This window comes from Helianthus annuus, chromosome 10 (assembly GCF_002127325.2).
Source record: "Helianthus annuus cultivar XRQ/B chromosome 10, HanXRQr2.0-SUNRISE, whole genome shotgun sequence".
NCBI classification, from domain to species: domain Eukaryota; kingdom Viridiplantae; phylum Streptophyta; class Magnoliopsida; order Asterales; family Asteraceae; genus Helianthus; species Helianthus annuus.
The window spans coordinates 9,957,215-9,979,198 of record NC_035442.2 but is presented as its reverse complement, the minus strand read 5'-3'; the positions used below and the strand labels follow the sequence as shown (position 1 = coordinate 9,979,198).

At 38.7% G+C, this 21,984-nt stretch overlaps 3 protein-coding genes across 3 annotated transcripts; 1 reads left to right on the top strand and 2 right to left on the bottom strand.

The window, feature by feature from the left end:
- The first annotated feature begins 1,307 nt into the window (after positions 1–1,307).
- On the top strand, positions 1,308–5,567 carry LOC110883946 (auxin-responsive protein IAA13). The gene is made up of 5 exons (XM_022131610.2): positions 1,308–1,868; positions 3,311–3,600; positions 4,440–4,554; positions 4,649–4,710; positions 5,201–5,567. The coding sequence occupies exons 1-5, from the start codon at positions 1,438–1,440 to the stop codon at positions 5,239–5,241; spliced, it is 939 nt and encodes a 312-aa protein (XP_021987302.1). The 5' UTR covers positions 1,308–1,437; the 3' UTR covers positions 5,242–5,567.
- Positions 5,568–6,104: 537 nt separating this feature from the next.
- LOC110883947 (bifunctional TH2 protein, mitochondrial) lies at positions 6,105–11,047 on the bottom strand. The gene is made up of 7 exons (XM_035979087.1): positions 10,533–11,047; positions 10,239–10,467; positions 10,042–10,150; positions 9,666–9,956; positions 8,494–8,911; positions 8,129–8,398; positions 6,105–6,886 (listed from the first exon to the last, which is right to left on the bottom strand). The coding sequence occupies exons 2-7, from the start codon at positions 10,424–10,426 to the stop codon at positions 6,474–6,476; spliced, it is 1,689 nt and encodes a 562-aa protein (XP_035834980.1). The 5' UTR covers positions 10,427–10,467; positions 10,533–11,047; the 3' UTR covers positions 6,105–6,473.
- A 7,621-nt stretch (positions 11,048–18,668) lies between these two features.
- LOC110883948 (xyloglucan galactosyltransferase KATAMARI1 homolog) lies at positions 18,669–20,626 on the bottom strand. The gene has a single exon (XM_022131612.2). The coding sequence runs from the start codon at positions 20,435–20,437 to the stop codon at positions 18,791–18,793; it is 1,647 nt and encodes a 548-aa protein (XP_021987304.1). The 5' UTR covers positions 20,438–20,626; the 3' UTR covers positions 18,669–18,790.
- Between the last annotated feature and the right edge of the window lie 1,358 nt (positions 20,627–21,984).

Below are 21,984 nucleotides of genomic sequence, written 5' to 3'. Positions count from 1 at the left end.
TAATTGTTGATGGGCTATATTACCCTTATTAACTAATTAGGTTTCCTCCTAGGTGCTTATATAAGGAGACTTATGTGGAGGTTAAGGGGTTAGACAGTTACACAATTAGAGATACCCCATAAGCATAACATCATCACGTTCGACCTCCCTCTCCTACGGCCGATACCCTTTTCGGTTTTCTTAGTCACCATCATCAGTCAGCACCCTAAGGAGGAACCAGATCACCTTGACAAAGATGTCGAACTCCATGTCGTCTTCTCTCACTGGATTCTCCACAGCACTGTCTGCGGTGACAGGTATGTTTTCATGTTTTCCATTGTGTTTAGAACAGAACTGAACCAACAATAATTTCTCTACGTTATCAGTCTAGTTGCGGATCTAGAAAATCCTTATAGAGACAGCGTTTCAAAAAAAATGGGGTAACATAATCGAAAAGAGTGATTTTTTTTTCAAAATTTACACTACCGTCTGAACGTAAAAGGGCAATGATTACCCCTTGTTACAAGGTAGGTCCGCCCTTAGTCATCACTACAAAATACATGAAATTATTTCACTTATCTATTTTATATTAGCCTATAATCCACTACTTTTATATTTATACGCTAAATTTTGCTATATATCTACTTTATTGTCCTAAAAGCAAGTTAAATTTGTTCATTTGAAGTCATTTATAGCTTTTCAAAATTACTTATATGCATCTCATAACTATAACCCTATAATCTATATGATATTCACATGGTCACCCACAAAAAAAAAACGTTCCAAAAAATAATAATATTTTTCCTTGATCATCTCAAACAAAATCTCGAAGTCCCTTTAACTTGGTATTTACCCAAAAAAAAGTGATTTAAGATTCTTGCTTGTTTCTTTCTTTCTTCCTTTATCTGTGCATAGGATTCTATACTTTTTAACAAACAAAACAATTCAATACAAAACCACTAACAAAAACAAATAAATAATTAAAAAAAAAAAAACTTTTGCTTTTAGAAAAGCAACTTTCACAGAAAGAAAGAAAAACAAGAAGCAAAAGTAGTCAGCTGTATTGTGTTGTACTCAATCATATTCATTGTGCAGAAACAGTTGTACTTTTAACAAGATCAGACACAATTATGTGTAGTCTAGAAGTTGTTTTTATTGGTGGGGGCAGAGTGTTTGATACAAAAATGGTAACACAGAAATATGTTTGGTGTAGGGACAAAGTTAGGAGAAACCGATGATGAATTGTGAGACACAAAAAACCGACATGTGGGTCCCACTTTCCACCACCACCACCCCCCCCCCCCCACCCCACAAAATGTGTTCTTTTTCCACCAAACTCATGTCCCTTGTTTTCTTTCTCTCTTTCCCACTTCAAAGCTTCAATCTTTCTTTGTAAAAACTCAGTCTTTCTTGTTAAAGATTCAATCTTTGTTGTAAAGATTCAATCTTTTTGCTAAAATGGATGTTACCCTTGGTTTGTTGGATCATATTCCGGCAGGTGATGATGGTGGTGGTGGTGGTGGTGGTGGTGTGCCTTCTGGTGGGTCAACCACCAATAGGTCAATCTTGACAGTTTCAAAAGAGGATAACAAGAACACTATGGTTATGTCTTCTGAGGTTACTAGTGGTGAGAGTTTAGATGGTCTTGAATTAGGACTTGGGTTGAGTATTGGTGGTGGTGGTGGTGGTGGTTTGAAGTCAAAGATGGTGGCTACTGGTGGTGGTTGGAGTCAATATGCTAGAATCTTGACAGCAAAAGATTTTCATACATCTTTGGTTTCTAAACCTAATTCTTGTTCTTCATCTTCTTCTGTTAATATCCCAAATTCATCCACTTCTGGTACCAAAAGAACTGCCACTGATTCTGTTTCTCCACCTAATGGAACCAGGTATACAATTTTTTCCACTAATTTTATTTATTTATTTTTTTTTCATTTTTCCAATATTTTTAAGAAAACCCACAAAAACCCTTTTCTTGATTTTTTATAATATTTTTAGAGATTTTTTTGGTTAATTTATTAGTTTGTGGATATTGGATGCTTGAATTTGTTATGTGGTTGTGATGAACACCACCAATAGATTAGTGCTACATTTAAAGTGCAGGAATTTACCATATTCTTTTATTGTTGTCCACTACAAATAAATAATTAGGGTTCTTATCCTCTATTATGATTCTCCTTTGTTAATAAAAGAATAAGAACAAAACATGCATCTGTGAGTTCCTTTTTCTTTGTTTAGTTTTAACCTGTTCCCGACTACCTGCCATTGCTTTGTAATTGCCCTTTTTCGTGTGGAAGGATAATGCAGAAACATATTCCTGATCTTTTATGGAACTAATTTAATGTGTGAATCTTGATGAAAGCATGGATCACCCTTTCTTTAAGGGGTGTTTGGGGAAGTTAGTAAATAGTGTTTTGAAAACTGGACTGGCCGGTCGGACCGGGAACCGGAGGCTGGCAGGTCCTGTTCACATTATCAGACCCATTTTGAGTCGAACCGGCCGGTTGGACCGGGAACCGTAGGTTGGATCGGTAAACCGGGTGGTTGAACCGGATTTTGATTAAATTTTTTTAGTTTTAACCTACTTATTTTTATAAGAGTTAAATGTCATTTTAGTCCCTGTGGTTTGGGTCATTTTGCTAGTTTAGTCTAAAGGTTTCATTTTTCTATGGGTCCAAAAAGGTTTCATTGTTGCCACTTTAGTCCACTGGGTTAACTTCATCCATTATTTCTATTAACGAGAAAAGCAATTCGGTCATTTTATATGGCCAAATTGCCTTTCTAGTTAACAGAATTACATGTAAAATGAACGAATTTCCCTTCTCGTTAATAGAAAAAATGGATGAAGTTAACCAGTGGATTAAAATGGCAATGGTAAAACCTTTTGGGACCCACAGACGAAAAATGAAACCTTTGGACTAAACTGGCAAAATGTCCCAAACCAAAGGGACTAAAATGACATTTAACTCTTTTTTATAATATTGACGGAATCACCCAGTTCTTACATCCGGCTCGACCAGTACCAGTAAGGAAGGAGAATGGTGTGACGTCCGGCCTAGTCTTGAAAACATTGCTAGTAAATGTAACATTACCAACATCTAAATTAAATTATTTGATTCTGATTATTCTAGTCACAATGATCATATCCAAACACTCCCTTATTGTCCATTAATCTTTAAAATCATGGATCTTAATTTAACATTTTTTACAATCTCCATAATGAAAACCTGAACATTTATATGTCTGCAAATGATCTCTTGATCACTAATTTTGGGTTTATATTTTCATATCTAGTGAAACTAATGAAAGTTTTAAATTTGTGCGATAAAAGCGTTGTCGGATGGCCTCCTGTAAGTAAAGCTCACCGGATGCCTACTTTGGCTAACCAAATCAAGTCACCAACCGAAAACTTCGTCTCAAAACCCGAACAAAACAAAAGCAAGAACCGAACGATTGGAATCAAGGATTATTCCGATGAAAGGAACGGGTTTTCCAACAAGAAATACCGGTCAGTAAAAGTCAACATCGATGGAACTCTAATTGGACGAAAAGTTGATCTCAATGCTCACACATCCTATGAGATGTTGGCTCAAACCTTGCATGAAATGTTCTTCAGTAGATGTAAGTTGGTCTTTGTAATTATTGTTAATTGTTAATAATTACACTCAAATTTATAAAACATATAAAGTACGAAAAATGGATGTGGGCGGACCGCAACTGCTATCAATGAACTTAAAATTAGAGGCGGGACAGGTTGGTAACGGGTCAAAATGTGTGTCAAAACGGGTCGGGTCAAGGTTAGGTATACAGTTACAATACTAAATGTTAGGATAAAGTAGGGGTGCAAACGAGCCGAGCCTTATCGATTCCGAGCCGAGCTTGAGCCTAAAATAAAGCTCATTTATTTATCAAGCCCAAGTTCGAGCCTGGCATGTGAAGCTCGTCAGGCTCGTTGAGCGTTAGTGCAATATTAGTTTTTATTAATATTTAATAACATTTACCCCTTATTTAAAGTTGTCTTGTAAACGAGCCGAGCCGAGCCGGGTTTATTTAAACTTGTTTACGAGCCGACCCCGAACCTAAAAATAAGCTTGTTTAGTAAACAAGCCCGAGCCCAAGCTTCACTTATCGATCTCGCGAGCCTAAACGAGTCTATTATTTCTATTATATTTATTTAATATATTAGTTAATAGATAATAAACGAGCTGAGCTCGAGCTTGAGAAACTACCAACGAGCCGACCTCGAGCTCTCATAAGTTAATCGAGCTCGGGCTCTGCTCGGCTCGTTTGCACCCCTAGGATAAAGTGATTTTAGAGGTTACTTGTATGTATCAGAGATACACTTTATGTGAGTTCTCAACATGTTTGACTCGTTTTATGTTAGTTATACTATTTAATGTGGCCCATAAACCAAATCGACCCATTCATAACTAAATGCGTTGAAATTCATATGTGTTTAGGGTCAAGCACAGAAGCAATTAAACCTTCAAGATTATTGGATGGAACATCTGAATTTGTACTAACTTATGAAGATAAAGATGGAGATTGTATGCTTGTTGGAGATGTTCCTTGGGAGTATGTTTTCTTATCTTCCATTTCTTTAAACTTTGACCCGCAAATAGATCTTGTTTGACCGATTTTGACATCGACTCCACTCGTCTTATTTCAGGATGTTTCTTAACTCCGTCAAGAGGCTTAGGATAATGAAAAACTCCGATTCCAACGAGCTTGGTGAGTAACTCCTTATGTTATGTCGCAAAATGGGCAGGTCAAACGGGTTGGGTATCAGATCAAAAATGGGTCATTTGGGTCAAAAGGGCCCCACTTGGCCGAAACATTTCTCCAATATTTAAACTTTCATAAGCTCTTAGGCCACACGGTGTGGCATCGCGCCACCCCGCCATGTCACCCATTATAGCGCCCCGGGGCGCCGTCAACCACACCACCACTGTTAAACAGGGGGCGCTAGTGGGGCTTTGTCCCACACCATCATTGTTAAAGGGGGCGCCATTTTTATCTCAAAATCTACGTGGCGCTTACGTGGCGTGATAAAGCCCCTAGGGGCTTCATACCACACCCTGTAGCCTTAATGTTGATAAAAAAAGTTCATTTAAGTGATAATCAATTATTTAATAAAGTGATTTAGAACATTTTATACATTAAAAATAAACTTTGAGCGACTTTGGAAATCCGCTAACTTCTTGATGTGATCACATCTCAGCACCAAGATTTCAAGAAACGAATGATAGACGCGGAGACTGATTCCGTCTAAAAATGCATATAAACGTCGTTTTGTGGTAAAGATGAACTCGAGAGCCAAGTTCTTGTTGGTTAAAGGGTAAAAAAGAGAGTAATGGTTTGATCGATGCGTTTGGTTTTGTGGGTTTGTATAAATCCTGCATATTTCATCACACACCAGGGTTTCGGGTGAGACCCGGTTTTGTCTGGAAGCTTTGTATAAGGAAGCATCTACGTTTTGCTGCAACAACATTATTAAGCATACACAATGCACATGTTACTCATAAACTGAGTTCTATGATATTGTAATTATGGAATTTACTATGAAATGAATTAGGGTTTTTGAGATTTTTGTGTAGTTTTGGTTGGATTCTTGCATGTTAAGGTTTATTGTATACACAGTTGTTAATGGCGAATAACGACAAACAACGATAAGGTAACTATATTCTATGTAACGAATAGTGATAAACAGTGGGCGTAGTGACACACTAGAAATATTTTTTTTTTAATTTTTTATATGTATATTATATCTAAATACCCTGGAATATACGCTATTATACATGTATATTTAACAAAAACCTAAAATTCAGCTATTTTATAGTTATATTTAATCCCTATTTGTATTAAAAAAAAAAAAACCTTAAATCCCGCTATTTATCGCTACATACCCAGTAGCTTCAACCTATACGCTACACTATTCACTATAGTGACTGCTATTATGTATCAATGTAAGCTATGCTCTACATGATCCCTCTCCCACTGGTTAGCAGGGTATTGATGGAATCTAGTGAGTTTTCCGTAACATGGACGCTTACAAAATATAAATCAACATATATGCAAATGTGAAAACCTATAAAAGGGTAAGAGATACTAAAGAAGCAAACAACTTAATAAAAATGGATCCTTAGCACATTGCATAGAACAAACAATATTTATACAATTCAAGAAACCACTTACAAATTACAATCCATAAAATTCACCCCATCATTGTTAAAATTACACTCAAATCCCCAAACCCGAAACCCCAAAACCTTAAAAAAAAAAAAAAAAAAAAAAAAAACCCCAAGAGTACAACAAGGGCGGCGGACGACCCTCTTAAAATATTCAAGGCTCAAGCCTTAGCCATTACTAATAATCTGGCTACAAACCCTATAAATTACCACTCACTGTTACTCTCCATTGTAAAAATATACACTTCTTTCTTTATATGTATTTATTTTTAAATTTTTATTTTTTATTTTATTTATGGGTCTCAATTATACACCCAAAATGAAAGCATGAATCTCAGCCCAACTTGAAACTGTGTAAAGGGTACCTGAAAGACCCTTCCAACAAGGAGAACCGTCTTCGATTAACTCTATTTGTTTTTTCACTAAACCGGAAAATAATGGGACGAATGAAAAACCGAACAAACCTCCAAGTTTTTTAATATTAGCACTTGGAGAAATAACGATCCCGATATCTGCTTTCAAAAGACAAAGCAGATCTTCGACTGAACCGCCAATGTAAACCGATATGTTTGGGCCGTTGTTGTTTGAGTTGTTGCAGATATTGTTGAACGTTTGAAGCTTTTCGATGGGCGATTGAACTTTTTTCAAGATTTCACCGGTTGATATTGATTCACTGAAGAGTAACTCGTTTGAGTGCACATTGGGAAATCTTGAATCTCCTATTTTATAAAAAAGAAGTAAATCATTTATTATATTTTAATAGATGTGGAAAGTTTGATCCATTAATTTATGAAAGGGTCGATTTGGGTTGTGTTTTTATCTTCAATGGGTCAAATAAAACATTTATTCATAAGCAGTGGCGAAGCTTGAAGTTTTCGGCGGGGGGGTCGAAAACGTATATACCCAAAAAAATTCTCTAGAACCGGGGGTCGAAAACGTATATACCCAAAAATTTCTATACGGAAACTATATGTACAACACTACCGAGCGAAAAGTTCGGGGGGTCGGCCACCCCTCCCGGCCCCTTAAATACTACGCCCCTGTTCATAAGGGGAACGAATCAAACATATTGAAAGCGGCTAAAAGTCTTATTACAATGACACAGAGCTCCTCTAAATCGTATCATCTAAAGATTTAGATTTTAGAGTAAAATGTCATTTTCGTCCCTTAGGTTTGGCCACTTTTGCGACTTTCGTCCAAAGGTTTGTTTTTCGCATCTCCAAAAAGTTTGAAATCTTGCCATTTTCATCCGACTCGTTAACTCCATCCCTTTTTCTCCGTTAAATGAGGGGCATTTCTGTCTTTTGGCATTTTTATTAAAATAAAAAACACTATAAGAAATAAAGATCCACTTATTTTGACTTTCTCCTCGTCCCCCTTGGTTCCCGTCTTTTTTAATTTTAATAAACAATGTCTAAAAGGAAGAATATACCCTTGACTTAACATTAGAAGATGGACGGAGTTAACAATTCGGATGAAAAATGGCAAGATTTCAAACCTTTTGGATCCAGATGCGGAAAAACAAACATTTGGACGAAAGTCGCAAAAGTGGCCAAACCCAAGGACGAAAACAACATTTTACTCTAGATTTTATTATTTCACGAATATTGTTTTTGTATCAAAACTAACACATTAGTACATGTTGGAGTAAATTACGTTTTTGGCCCCTGTGGTTATATCACTTTTACTATATTAGCCCAAAATAAGAATTTTTAACATATCTGCCCCCATGGTCTCTATAACTAACCATTTTGGCCCTTAAGTCTAGAGATCATGGGGGCCAAAATGGTAGACTTAGGGGCCAAAATAGTTAGTTATAGAGACCATGGGGGCAGATATGTTAAAAATTCTTATTTTAGGCTAATATAGTAAAAGTGATATAACCACAGGGGCCAAAAACGTAATTTACTCTACATGTTGAGATAAATCTTTTCAATATAAACATAAGAGAAAACACACACCTGAGTTGAAGGCGGACCTAATGAGATCACCAGACCAACAATACGAAAGTATATGAGCATCAATCGCAACGTTTTCGCGTTTTTCAATTTCTCTAAAGAATTCAAGACACCCATCTTGAAAAATCAAGTGTTCGGCAGCCCATTTGATGTCATCATCCATATGCAATCCTTTCAATACACCAGAGTTATCCACTCGTAAATTCGCCGCATTTTCTATATCTGATAACTGCGCAAGTGCGTTACACAGGCTTTCAAAGTCGAATTCAGCGACTGCCCGATAAAAAAATAAACAAAATTTAGGATTTTAAAATATTATTAAATACCACGTAAAAGTCGCCCATAATATTATTTAAAATACATGATACCTTTTTCACTAAGCATGATATTGTCGATACACTGTTCATATTCTTCAACATACTGACGATGAAGACCGCTCCAAATATCCCGAAGATTATCTAAAGAAGTTTCATCACCACCGGATTCATATCCGTTCGACTTTACGGTTTTTGATGATTTTATAATTGCCACGTCAGCAAGAAGTGCACCTGAATCAACAGCGCTACACGTCATGTCGTAACCACTACATATCAAAACATTGTGGTCGTCATTTCCGCGAGCTTGATACAAGGGGACAACGGTGTTTTGGATAATTGGTTGTGCCGAGAAAAAATCTACTTGAAGCTTCATTGCTTTGTGATAGATTGTTTCTACAAACTGAAGCTCTTCACCGGTCAAACATACGGTCAACTTGTCTAAAAGTTCTTCAATTTGGGACGCAGAATCCTAAAATTGGATGAAATATAGCATAAGATACAAGTCGAGTTGATTGATTAACGATATAAGAATTTACAGGTGGCAATTTTGACCTATTTACTTATGAATGGGTTGAATTGAGTCGTGATTTATTCAAACGGGTCAAATTAAAAAATAGCTTATACGGAGCGGGTCAAACGGGTAGAACATGTTGAAAGACACCCAAAGTCTAGTTTTAATCCATACAACTTCCTAATTCGTCTTATTCAAATACTTGGATTAGTGTTTTGATAGTATAGTTTTTGGTAATTGTATGTATATTAATTTTAGGAATATAGTTATTAAATATTTTTATGTAGCATATTTTATGATATTTTTTTACAAATATAGTAAGTTTTTATATTTTTTTTGGATTAATTACACAGATAGTCCTTGTGGTTTATTGAAGGTAACACCTTTGAGTACTAACAGAAAATTATATAAGGGTATTTTAGTCATTTCACACCGATTTAGCAGAAAAACTAACGGCAGATAGCCTTAATACTCAAAGGTGTTACAAAATCGAAACCATAGTCAAAATTAACTATTTATACAAAATAATAAAAATTGGACAAAAAGTGTTTACAGGTCAACCCAATCCGACCTATAGTCAAAACGGGAGTGTTTCAACTTGAACCTGTTTTGACCTGTTACCCGATCCATCCGACCCACTCATCTTGCTACCTCTAATCAACGACGGTTACTAAATGCTAAGTATCATGAACATATGAATAATCATACAAACCTCAAATTTCTGAGAAGCACAGCTATCGATCCACTTTTTGTAAAGATGATTGTCTTCATCGGGTTCAAGAACCGCTTGTATCTCCTTACTTAGAAACGATTGAAGCCTCATGGAAGGTGCCATTGCAGCAAGCGCGTATGCCGAAAGCTTAGTTTTCTCAAACGGGGTTGCGAATTTCCCGGGAAACTTTTCTCTTACCGATTCTCCGGAGGCTGCAGCCAGCAAGAAATCTGTGTATTTGATCATCGCACGGTCCGATATGTTCCCTGCTGGAAGCTCAAATCCCCATTCCTGTATGATTAATTAAGCACTAATCAAACTCACAGTTCTGATTAGATACAAATTATACGATGAAATTCGAAACTTTTGCGCCTACTTGGACGATCGATCGAAACATAGTCATCTTCTTCAACACGCGTTTTCTAATCTTTCGAATTACAGCCTTGTCGTCGTCATCATCCGAGAATTCTTCTGCCATTTCAAACCTAAAATCCAACAAATTTCAACCAATCAGATGCATACATGTAGTGCAACAACAAGATTGATCAATTAATCAATAAACCAACAACTTACGCCTCAGCGGACGCTTCAAGAAACCGAAGATCCTGAAAAATACAATGAAGAAAAGACCCAGAATCCAACTTCCCAGATGCTAATGACAGTATATAAGGCGTATAAACAGCGAAAATCGCTTCGTTTGTCGATTTCTTCCACAAACTTTGAGCAATCCCCCCTTCATCCCTAATTGCTAAACCCCCCATTTTCAAGATTCACAAAACCAAATCTTTTAGGGCAAAAAAAACTTGTTCTTTCAAGACTTTCAAAACCCAAAATTGATGAACTTGAACAACTTTTAGGGCAAAAAAAACTTGATCTTTCAAGACTTTCAAAACCCAAAATTGATGAACTTGAACAAGATAAAAGCCCACATCAATCCACAACTCCAATAAATACAATTGAATTATTGGGGACAAGTTACACTCAAATAATCAAATTCAACACCAAGATTAAATTGGATTGCGATTGGTTGTTTTCAGAGGTATGTTTTTTCAAAGGTTGAAACTTTGAACAGCAATTATGATCTCAAAAACTGAAAAAGGTTGAAACTTTCATACAAATAACAAAAACCCCACATGAAATAACACCTTCCTTGAATACAAATCGGTGATTTGAGGCACTATATATTGAAATTTAACAGTTGGGATTTAATTGGGTAGCCTGTGAATCACGAAATGTAGGTTGGAAAATTCAGAGGAAGATGAGTCAAGTTCCGACATGAGAGACTCGTGAGTTGAGCGAGTCGTTGTTAATGGCCGAAAAGGGTGAATTTTAAGTCAATGATTTTGACTTTTGAACGCAGAAGTGAATCACCGGAAGGAAGGAAGGTATAACAGCCGACAGCTTGAGGTCATGTGTTACGATTTATTTGTTTTTGTTTGACTTTTTAATAGTCAAAATTGGGCGTATATTTGAATTCCAATTGAAAAGCCCAATTAGCTTATTTTTATTTGTTTAGGCATGTGTAATGGGTTAGTGCACTCATGACATGGAAAGCAAAAAGGCATGAAACATTGCACACAAGGAGTGAAAGTTTTAAAGAGATTAAATTAAAAGGCATGAAACATTGCACACAAGGAGTGAAAGTTTTAAAGAAAAAATAAATAGGTGTCGGATTCAATACATATATAATTTTCGGTAAAATTACACATCGAAACGAAAAAAACAGAAGGTGAGACCCAACTAAGGGGGGATTCTGTGAACTAGCTAGGGCGTGAGTGAGGGAAGACTAGTGGCTCCATGTAAATCAACCAATCACATGCTTTGTTTCTTTTTTTAATATATTAGATTTATATATTATTTTAATTAATGGGTAGCGAAAACTATGGAAATCATTACATACTAAGGCCATGTGTAGTGGTAATGCCCCTACCCTTGGGCGTTTTGCGTCATGTGTCAGCCCAGTCAGCAATGGGGTATTATGGGGCGTTTTAGTGGGGATGTGGGGCATTATGTTAAAAGAGGTGTAATAAAATTAAATTAAAAAAGCCTCAAAAAATCTTATTGGACAAAGAAAAAGAAGATCAAGGGTGATTGGCAAAAAGTAATGAACCAAGGCGTTGAAAATAAAACGGCAAAACCAATTTTTGTCAAAAAAAGCCCAGTGGGCCATATGTGGGCGTGGATTAGGCAAAAAACGCCTGAAACTCGCCCCACTACGGATGGTCTAAATGTTTAAAAAAATAAGTGAGAGCTCATGACTATGTGACAATGATTTGACACTCACTTTATAACGTGACATTAAAAACAAATTAAACCATTACAAATAGTCTTAATGACACGTATATTAACGGGGTGTTTGTGTTTGGATTTGATGGAGGCTTATGCATATGGAATGGATTACGGACATTTAACGACTTATGTTTGGATAGAGCTTTCTCTAAAGAAGATATGATGAGGTGATTAGCATATGTACATGCTTTTATGGGAGAAGAGTGAAGACCATTTGGGTGATTGTGTCTACTAATTATGGACATAGATTTCAAACACACATTACATTTCGCACCATGTAAATAAGGTAGACGCACATGTAATGCGTAATCAAAACCCATTTCAGATTTACAGAAATGGACATACATACACATTGTATAAATTGTTAGACGCATCATGTTAATGGGTCCGAACACATTGTGTGCAGTGGCGGATCTAGAAAACCTTCATAGGGTTAACGTCTTAAAAGAAAGGGGTAATGAAATCTAAAAAACGTTAAAAAAAATGTCAAATTTTTCCAAAATTTACACTACTGCCGGAGCGCCAAGGGGTAGCGGAGGCTACCCCTTCTCATATGGTACATCCGCCCCTGATTGTGTGTCACACAATGCAACACCTTACGAAAAACCTTTCGTTTTTATAAAAACATATGCCAATAATATACCCAAATCAAATAGAATAAAACTTTCCATCATATGGTATAAACAATATATAAAAATTGTTTTGAGTGAAAAAAGGGTGGTAAAACTAGATTTGAACAAAAGAATGGACTCAAGCTTATGTAGAAAACGTGATAACCGCATAAACATGTATACTTCGTGCAAACCAACTATAGTGGAGAAAAGAAAGACTATTAGGGGAGGAGGGGTGGTGGCTAGTGATACATTTCTATCACTATCAAGCACCAATCAACTCATGCCATGTTATCACTCAATATTCTACCACTATAAGGCAAGACGTAAATCAAGGAAAAAAAATGGAATGTATTACCAATAATAATATAATATTGTATTCTACATAGGAGCATAATTCACTCCTGTAAAGTTGCTGTCTCCTTTTATTGTATTGCCTATATAAGGCTGTTGTATCTTTCTCTTGTAAATACACAGAAAAGCAATTCAAATATAATATAGTATTTCACTTTTATCTTTATGGTATCAGAGCTTTCCTGCTCCTCTGAGCCCGATCCAACCCTACTTTGTCCTTTCCTTCCTTTCTCAGTCAACCTCCATGGCCAACCCTGCTACCACTATTATTACCCTCTCAACACATACCCACTTCCCCATCCAACTCACTTCTGACAACTTCCTATCTTGGAGAAAACAAGTCCTCTCCACGCTTACCGGCCTTGAACTAGAACAGTATGTCGACGGTCTCACCGAACCACCACCAAAAAAACTTGACGGAAAAGATAACCCGGCTTACCGGTTGTGGTTCCGGCAAGATCAAATCCTCCTTGGCGCCCTCCTCGGAAGCTGCTCGCCCACCATTCAACCGATTGCATCATCAGCTGAGACATCTTATCAGTTGTTCAGCCGCCTGACTGACAGCTACGCTAGTGTGTCTCGGTCCCGTATTATCTCTCTCAGATCCAAACTCGCCACAAACCCCAAGGGAACCAAACCAATTGCTGAATATCTCCATGAGATGAAGGCGATTGCGGACGAACTCGCCCTTGCACAGAAACCAGTCGATGACGATGATCTTGTTGTTCACATAACAACCCATCTGGGCGACGATTACAAGGAAATTGTTGCTGCTCTTAAGATGCGAGACACCTCCATCTCCTTCCATGACCTATATGAAAAGCTAGTTGATCATGAAAGAACCTTGAAAGAGTCCCAACCTCCTGCCCTAATTACTACTGTGAATAATACCCAGCGTCAACACAACTCACGGCCCAACTATTCAAGGCCCAGCAATGATTTTCGGACTACTAGCAGGCCCAACAACTCTGGGCCCAGATCCAACCGTGGGTCATATACCAACCACAGTCGTACTAACAGGAACCTCTTTTTTGCTCTTATTGTAACATTCCAGGTCACGAGACAAAAGAATGCAGGAAGTTAGCAAGATTTTTACAAGAAAACCACATCAAAATTGCTTCGGCTGCTCCGTCGAATCCAACGGTCAACACCTCTTCAACTAGCTCAACTCCTAACCATCCTTGGATGTGGGACACTGGTGCAACCAACAACACTGCAAACAACCATAATGCATTTCCAGTCCTGTCTGAATATGGAGGCCCTGATGAGATTCTTCTAGGAGACGGTACAACTCTTCCTATCACTCATATCGGTCAAACCACCATACCCACAAACTCACGTCCACTTCTTTTAACTAATGTTTTGATTGCTCCTCATATGCGTAACAACCTTATTTCTGTTGCAAAAGTTTGTCGAACTAATCGTGTTTCTGTTGAATTCTTTCCATACCATTTCTTGGTCAAGGATCTACGCACGGGGGCGCATCTCATGCGGGGGGTGAACGTCAATGATGTTTACTACGGACCATTCTTCTCGTCACCTCAAGCCAACTCCACTACAACAGGATCCCTACTCAAGTGGCACCACATACTTGGACATCCATCTCTTCAAGTATTAAAGTCTCTACTTTCTAGAATAGGACTTTCATGTAATAAGGTGACCAATGAGTCGTTTCATTGTCAATCATGTTCTTTAAATAAAAGTCACAAACTTCCTTTTGGCCGAAACTCTTTTATCGCTAACAAGCCATTGGAACTCATTTACTCAGATGTGTGGGGACCCGTTAAAACATCCATTGACGGATTCAAGTACTATGTCATTTTTGTGGACTATTACTCCAAATACATTTGGTTATACCCAATCAAACGTAAATCCGATGTGGCTACTCTTTTTCCTCAGTTTAAATCTTTAACTGAAAATTTTTTAAAAACGCCCATCGTTGCTCTATTCACCGACAATGGAGGTGAATATATAGGTCTCTCACCCTACCTCACCTCTCAAGGCATCTCTCACTATACCACACCACCCCACACGCCGGAACAAAACGGTGTCGCCGAACGGCGTCATCGCCATGTCGTTGAAACCGGTCTTGCTCTACTGCACCATGCTCAACTCCCACAACATTTTTGGTCTCATGCCTTTCAAACCGCCACTTACCTCATAAATCGCTTGCCTACATCCATCCTTAAAAACAAATCACCCTATGACATGTTATTCAACACCCCACCATCATATTCCAAGCTCAAACCCTTTGGTTGCCTTTGTTATCCTTGGCTCCGACCCTACACCACATCCAAGTTACAGTCACGGTCTAAATCCTACATCTTTCTCGGGTATTCTTCCTCAAAGTCAGCTTACAAATGCTTTGATCCAGCCACAAATAAACTCTACCACTCTCGCCATGTTGAATTCATTCAACACATCTTTCCTTCCGACACAAAAACTATCCCTGTACCTCATGTGTCCTTCGAGTCATTTCTTTCCAACTCATCTCATTCTACAACCAATTCCACCCCATCATCTCCACCACCTTCCCGCATCCAGCCGAGACCACGATCTCCAGCCGAACCCACAGCCTCCCAAGCTATGGCCCCTAGCCTCCCAGCCGAGACACCAGTCTCCACCACCTTCGCTTCACCTGCCCCTAATTCCCCTGTCATCACCCCCCACCCCAAGTTGAACCACATCCAGACCCTCCTCCCCCACCGTCAACAACCATCTCCACTGATCCCACCACTCACACCGAACCATCACCTACAACCACCTCCTCCGCTACCGAACAAGATACACCTCCACCTCCACCAACCACTACCCGCCGTCAACCCAAACCAAATCCCAAGTATTATAATCCAAACTTTGTCAATACCACAACGCTTCACCCGCTTCCCAACTCCATCGAACCCTCCACCCACACCCAAGCCATGAAGGACCCAACCTGGCGACAAGCAATGGACCTTGAATACAATGCTCTCCTCCAAAACCAAACGTGGGAGCTTGTTCCACACACTACCCAAAACCCGATCGGTTGTAAGTGGGTATTCCGAATCAAACGAAACCCTGATGGCACAATCGACAAATATAAAGCACGCCTAGTTGCTAAAGGATTTCATCAACAGTACGGCAAGGACTATTTTGATACCTTCAGTCCGGTGACGAAACCTGTCACCATTCGTACGGTTATTTCCATTGCTCTCTCTCGTGGGTGGTCCTTACGCCAACTAGATGTCAACAACGCATTTCTTCATGGAACCTTACATGAAGATGTGTATATGGTCCAACCACCCGGCTTTGCAAATCCAGACCTTCCTACTCACATTTGCAAACTAAAGAAATCCCTATATGGTCTCAAACAGGCCCCACGGGCCTGGTACACCGAACTCACCACCTTTCTTCACAACTTTGGCTTTAAAAAATGTCTATCCGACGCCTCCCTCTTTGTCTACAATCAAAACGGTACCATTGCCTACTTACTGGTCTACGTTGATGACATTGTTCTCACCGGCAATACCAACTCGTTCTTGGACGCTTTTGTTCAAGCTCTTGGACACAAGTTTTCTATCAAAGACCTTGGTCCACTTCATCATTTCTTAGGCATTGAGGTCATTCCCACTCCTCATGGCCTATTCCTTTCCCAACACAGACACATCCAAGATATTCTCACCACCTACAAAATGGACGGTGCCAAGGAAGTACTCACACCCCTTAGCACCTCTGAACCTCTCACGTCCACCGACACCTCGCCCGCCGTTGACCCCACTCCATACCGCTAACTTGTTGGTACCCTTCAGTATCTTGCTTTCACCCGACCTGACATCTCCTTTGCTGTTAATAAACTCTCCCAATTCATGCATTCTCCAAAGCAGTCACACTGGCAAGCTCTCAAAAGGGTCCTCAGATATTTAAAAGGAACGGTGCACTATGGTTTGTTCTTAAATCGCCACTCCCCACTAGACTTAAAAGCCTTCTCCGATTCCGACTGGGGGGGCATACACGATGGGGGACGATCCACTACCGCCTACTTACTATACCTTGGATCCAACCTCATCTCATGGCGGTCATCAAAACAAAAAACTGTCTCCCGCTCCTCTACCGAGGCTGAGTATAAAGCCATTGCAAATGCCGCTGCAGAAGTTGCGTGGCTCAAGAATCTACTTGTTGAACTTGGGATCAAACACACAGTGCCTCCCACCTTATTTTGTGATAACACCGGTGCCACCTACCTTTGTGCAAACCCGGTTTATCACTCCCGCATGAAACACGTTGCACTGGATTATCACTTTGTCAGGGAACAAGTCACGGCCGGTTGTCTACGCGTCTTGCACATTAGCTCTCAAGACCAACTTGCTGACATGCTCACCAAACCGTTGTCTCGCGCACCATTTCTACGAAACCGATCCAAGATTGGCGTATCCAACGGATCCTCCATCTTGCGGGGGCGTATAAGGCAAGACGTAAATCAAGGAAAATAAAATGGAATGTATTACCAATAATATTGTATTCTACATAGGAGCATAATTCACTCCTGTAAAGTTGCTGTCTCCTTTTATTGTATTGCCTATATAAGGCTGTTGTATCTTTCTCTTGTAAATACACAGAAAAGCAATTCAAATATAATATAGTATTTCACTTTTATCTTTAACCACTAGCGATAGAAATGTAGGGGGGGTGGTATCACTAGTGATAGAATTCTATCACTCCCAAATTTTAAAAATATTTACTCTCACAAAAATGCAGTGGGTCAACACTTGTCAAAAAAAGCCAACTTCAATCCTGCAGAACAATTGGTGAAGTTGGTCAACAGGACAGGTGTCAAACATGCAAACAATTGATAATTGAAGTTTCACGCGTTATGCTTTCAACTCGTTATTTTTTTAACGAGTGATAGATGGGGAGGCGGCGGTGTTCGTGGTTTTATAACGCGTGGCCGGGCGTCCATCACAGACCGCCCCGCCTGGCCTTATACAGTTAGAAAGCTGCCGTTTTATATATCACAGTTGGTGAGTTGAGGTTTTCGGTATTAGAATTGATTTGTGTGGGATCAAAAGAAAGATGAGAGGATGAGATTATGAGGACGTGCATATCGACCTTGGTGGAGCCAAGAAATTTATTATTAATAAGATTAAAGTACATAAATTTATTATGATTTTGTTTGGGACGGCCAAAATGATATAATTTATGTTTTTATTATTACTTTTTTTTAACGGTAAATTTCTTTATTCCATTGCCTATGGGACTTAAAACCAAGACCTCTTCCGTCAAAGGTGTTTAAAGACTTTACATTTACCAATTGACCATTCCAATTGGGGAAACCTACCAAAACAAATGAGACATATGAGCATGTCTGATCCGTCTTTTTTTTTTTTTACATTTAACAGACCGTTTCGGTCCGGTTTTAATAGAAGTGTGCAACTTTGTTGTTAAAAATGTTTAAATTTCTAAAACAAAATATCACTTTTAATAAAATTTAGTGTGATTGTTTTTGTCCGACCATTTAAACCAGACTCGTTTCTACCAAACTCATTTCAGTTTAGCAACAAAAATTCCTAAATCCGACATCAAAAAGCCCTTGCAATTATTGTACTGCTCTTTACATTTCCATGACCATGTGCCATATCAAAGTACAATAGGAAATCTAACTTAGATGCACTGTCACACTTCACTTTCCTTTTTTTATCCCATATGTTGGAAGAATTTTTGACATAGACCACATGATCAAGATTCTATCGTACACCTTTACGTATCTATAATCTTTACCTTATAATAATTCCTTTTTTATATAAAAAAAATTGAAAAATAGTAACAACTTTGCTTCATACATCAAGTAAACACAATCATCTAAGAATTCTTTGTTGTATCTCTAGAAAACACGACCTATTTTGAGTTTCCATTGTCCGGTTTTTGTTTAGCGAAAAACGGGTCCCATTCGTGAACGCCAATATACTCCCCTTCTTCTAACAACGCGTATTTCCAACTAAGTTCTTCAATAAAATCATCATCCGTACGCCCGTCAATCATGTCTTGTCTCAGTTTTGTCACCTTGCGAATAATCGCGTCCACGGATACATCAAATGCATCTTTCGATGTCTCCAGTTTGGATCGCGGATCCGCATAAATCAACCTCGGGATCAAGTTTATAACCTCATCCCTCATCTCATTGATCTTGTTAGGATCAATTTTGCTAAGGCGTTGTTCGATACTTATATTCCTTCGAATATCATCCTCGGGGATGAAAACCGAGTATTTTGTATAATTTTTTGGTAAATGCCAAGTGTATTGTGTGTAAAACGAACCCGGATGAAAAAACACGGGTATACAACCCGCCAAGATCGAATCAAAAGCCGATCTTCGTGTATACGAATCCCCTTGTGGTTGCAAACAAAAAACCGAACTTTGAAACATCTTCATCACATTACTCGGCGAATGACACTTACTTTCATCGGACCCGCATTCCAAAAGCTTCCCGACACTCGAATTCTTGCACTGGTCGATCAAAAGACTCCGAATCGATTTAGGGTTATCGGGTCTAGGAGCACCCGCGAAACAAAACAAATACTTCCGCTCCAACTTCCTCATCCGATCCTGCCAATCGAAAATATCCGAATCTTTCGACGGATGGAAATAAGTCGGGTACGGAATTGCAAAATCGTTCGAGTTCCACGGGCTCGATTCGATTAACAAAACCGACATGTTTCTTGCAGCCGGTAAGAACAAGAACTTGTTCCCCCAATCGGTTTCTTCATCGGTTAATCTTCTAAAATCCCAAGTAATCCTACCACCAACAAGAAAATGATCTCTTCCATTCATAACCTTCCATTCATCCCTCTTTTGCAACCAATCAACAAGATCAAGAGACGCAGCGTCTCTTACCGAAACATTATACCCCCAAAGGTATCTTGCAGCATCAAAACCAGCGTAAAACGGGACGAAAACAGCGGCTGCTATCGACGAATCATTCGTCAAGCATTCGTACTGTTTCATTCGATTGTAGAAAATAACATCAACCGTAAATTGATTAGTGGCAAACCAACCTTCATCCGAAAACACACCTACTTCAGTATTGTTCAATTTCGGCCCAAGCCCACAATTAGTAGTGAACTTGCACATATCAAACCATTTGTTAATACTCCCACAATCCTTCATCATATCATCATTAAACCGTGATGGAAGATCATACACATATATGTATCTTCCACCACAAGGATCACTCTTGTTGTTTGCAAAAATCATAGTCTTCATGAAAGATGACACACTAGGATCACTCTTGTTATCTGAAGAAATCATAGTCTTCATGAAAGATGACACACTTGTCACGTTTTCGGTTTGAGAAATAACCGCTTTGGTGTCCCCTTGATTCACAACTTTTGCAGGTGGTGGAACCCTGGATTGATTCATAATCCAGAAAGCTTTAGTTTCGAACCCATTAAAATGGAAGTAGAATAAACATATCCAAAATACCGAGCAAGTGAACACTACTATACAAATACGTGTTTGTTTAAACACGTAACCTGCTTTCTCCATTGATGAAGCCGTTTGGATAAAAATTGACCATTAACAATGCATGATTGGAATGAAGAAATAGGGGGTGTTTGAATGAAGGAGAAGAAGCGTAAGTTAGCGTGAGGGGTGTATTTTATGTATGGGGTGTTACTTTTATGACTTGTTCTGAGAAATGCGTCGGTGGCCTGTAGGAGAATGACACGTGGTGAAATATGACGTGATTATCTGCGGGAATCATTGTGTGAGTTTCCAAGTTGTGGTGTGGTCAAATAAATGCTCCTCATAATCCGCCATAAAGTGACAGAAGCCCACAAGCTTAAAGCCTAGAATATAGATTATTGGTTATATGGCAATGATCTCTAGATCAAGTGGTGGAACGCTTTCATTTCTCTTGAGAGATGCAAGTTCGACTCCCACTTGGTACAGAGTGAGGCACTGGTGGGCAATGATAGGAGACCCAGGGAAACCTGGGTTGGATCCTTGAGCCAAACGAGTTTTACCGGTAATTTCACTGTCGTGCCTACGGGCGGGTGGGTTACCGGGTTTTCCCCGGAATTGGTGGTGGACTCGGGTTACTCTCGGAGTACTCCGTTTGTCCAGTGGGTGCCCCGAAAGTGCTCGGGATTGAGTTTGTTGGCCGTTCAAAAAAAAATAGATTATTGGTTATATGATGTCACTAGAATTTTTTTTTTCTAAATTAATATATAGTATTCATGTTTATAAATTATATAAACTAGAATTAAACACCCCGCGTTGTGGCGGGGCGTAAACCATGCCAAATGGTACCAATGTCACACCATCGTCAGCGACCATCAACACTGATTCGACCTAGGACTTGCGCGTTGCGACTAATCTGTCAAACAGGAAAAATAGACGTATAAACGTTGAACCACAAATGAACGTTGCGCCATGTCAACTCCCGAATTTTTGAATTAAACATTAAAACGTTGAACTACATGTACGTTACGCGATACTGAATCGAAAAATTTAGAACGAAACGTAAAAGAAATATTTCCGAAAGATGAAAAGAACAGGGGACAAAAGTTGAAAGTAGAAAGTTGTGAGTTTAAATTGCAAATAATGAAAAGTTTTGAGTTAAAATTAAAAAAAAAAAACAAATTAAGTGGGTTAAAATTACAAAAGGTAAAAACCTTTGGGTTATAAGTAAAAAATCAAGTTTTTTTTTTAAACTCACAGTGCCTATAATACAACCAACCAAAACTAAAAGTTGTTACTTATTTATAGCATTTTAATTTAACATACTTTTAAATTAATTATGGATTCATTCGGCTCTTGAGTCTACTCTCACCATTCGATCATTGAACCAGTAAGATGACTAGTATGATTATGAAAATATTGCTAGGAACCGAATTTTTAGACTCACCGTCTTTATAATGACTATTACATCATCACAAATAAAATATCTCATAGCATTTGTAACATCATCTGATTTTCCCACAAAACCTCAGCTTTATTTTTTGTTATCGAGGTGCAGTGGCAGATCTTGACCTGAAACTCAGCATGGTCTGATGTTTTTTGGAGATAAAATCGGTCTGGGCCGAACCAAT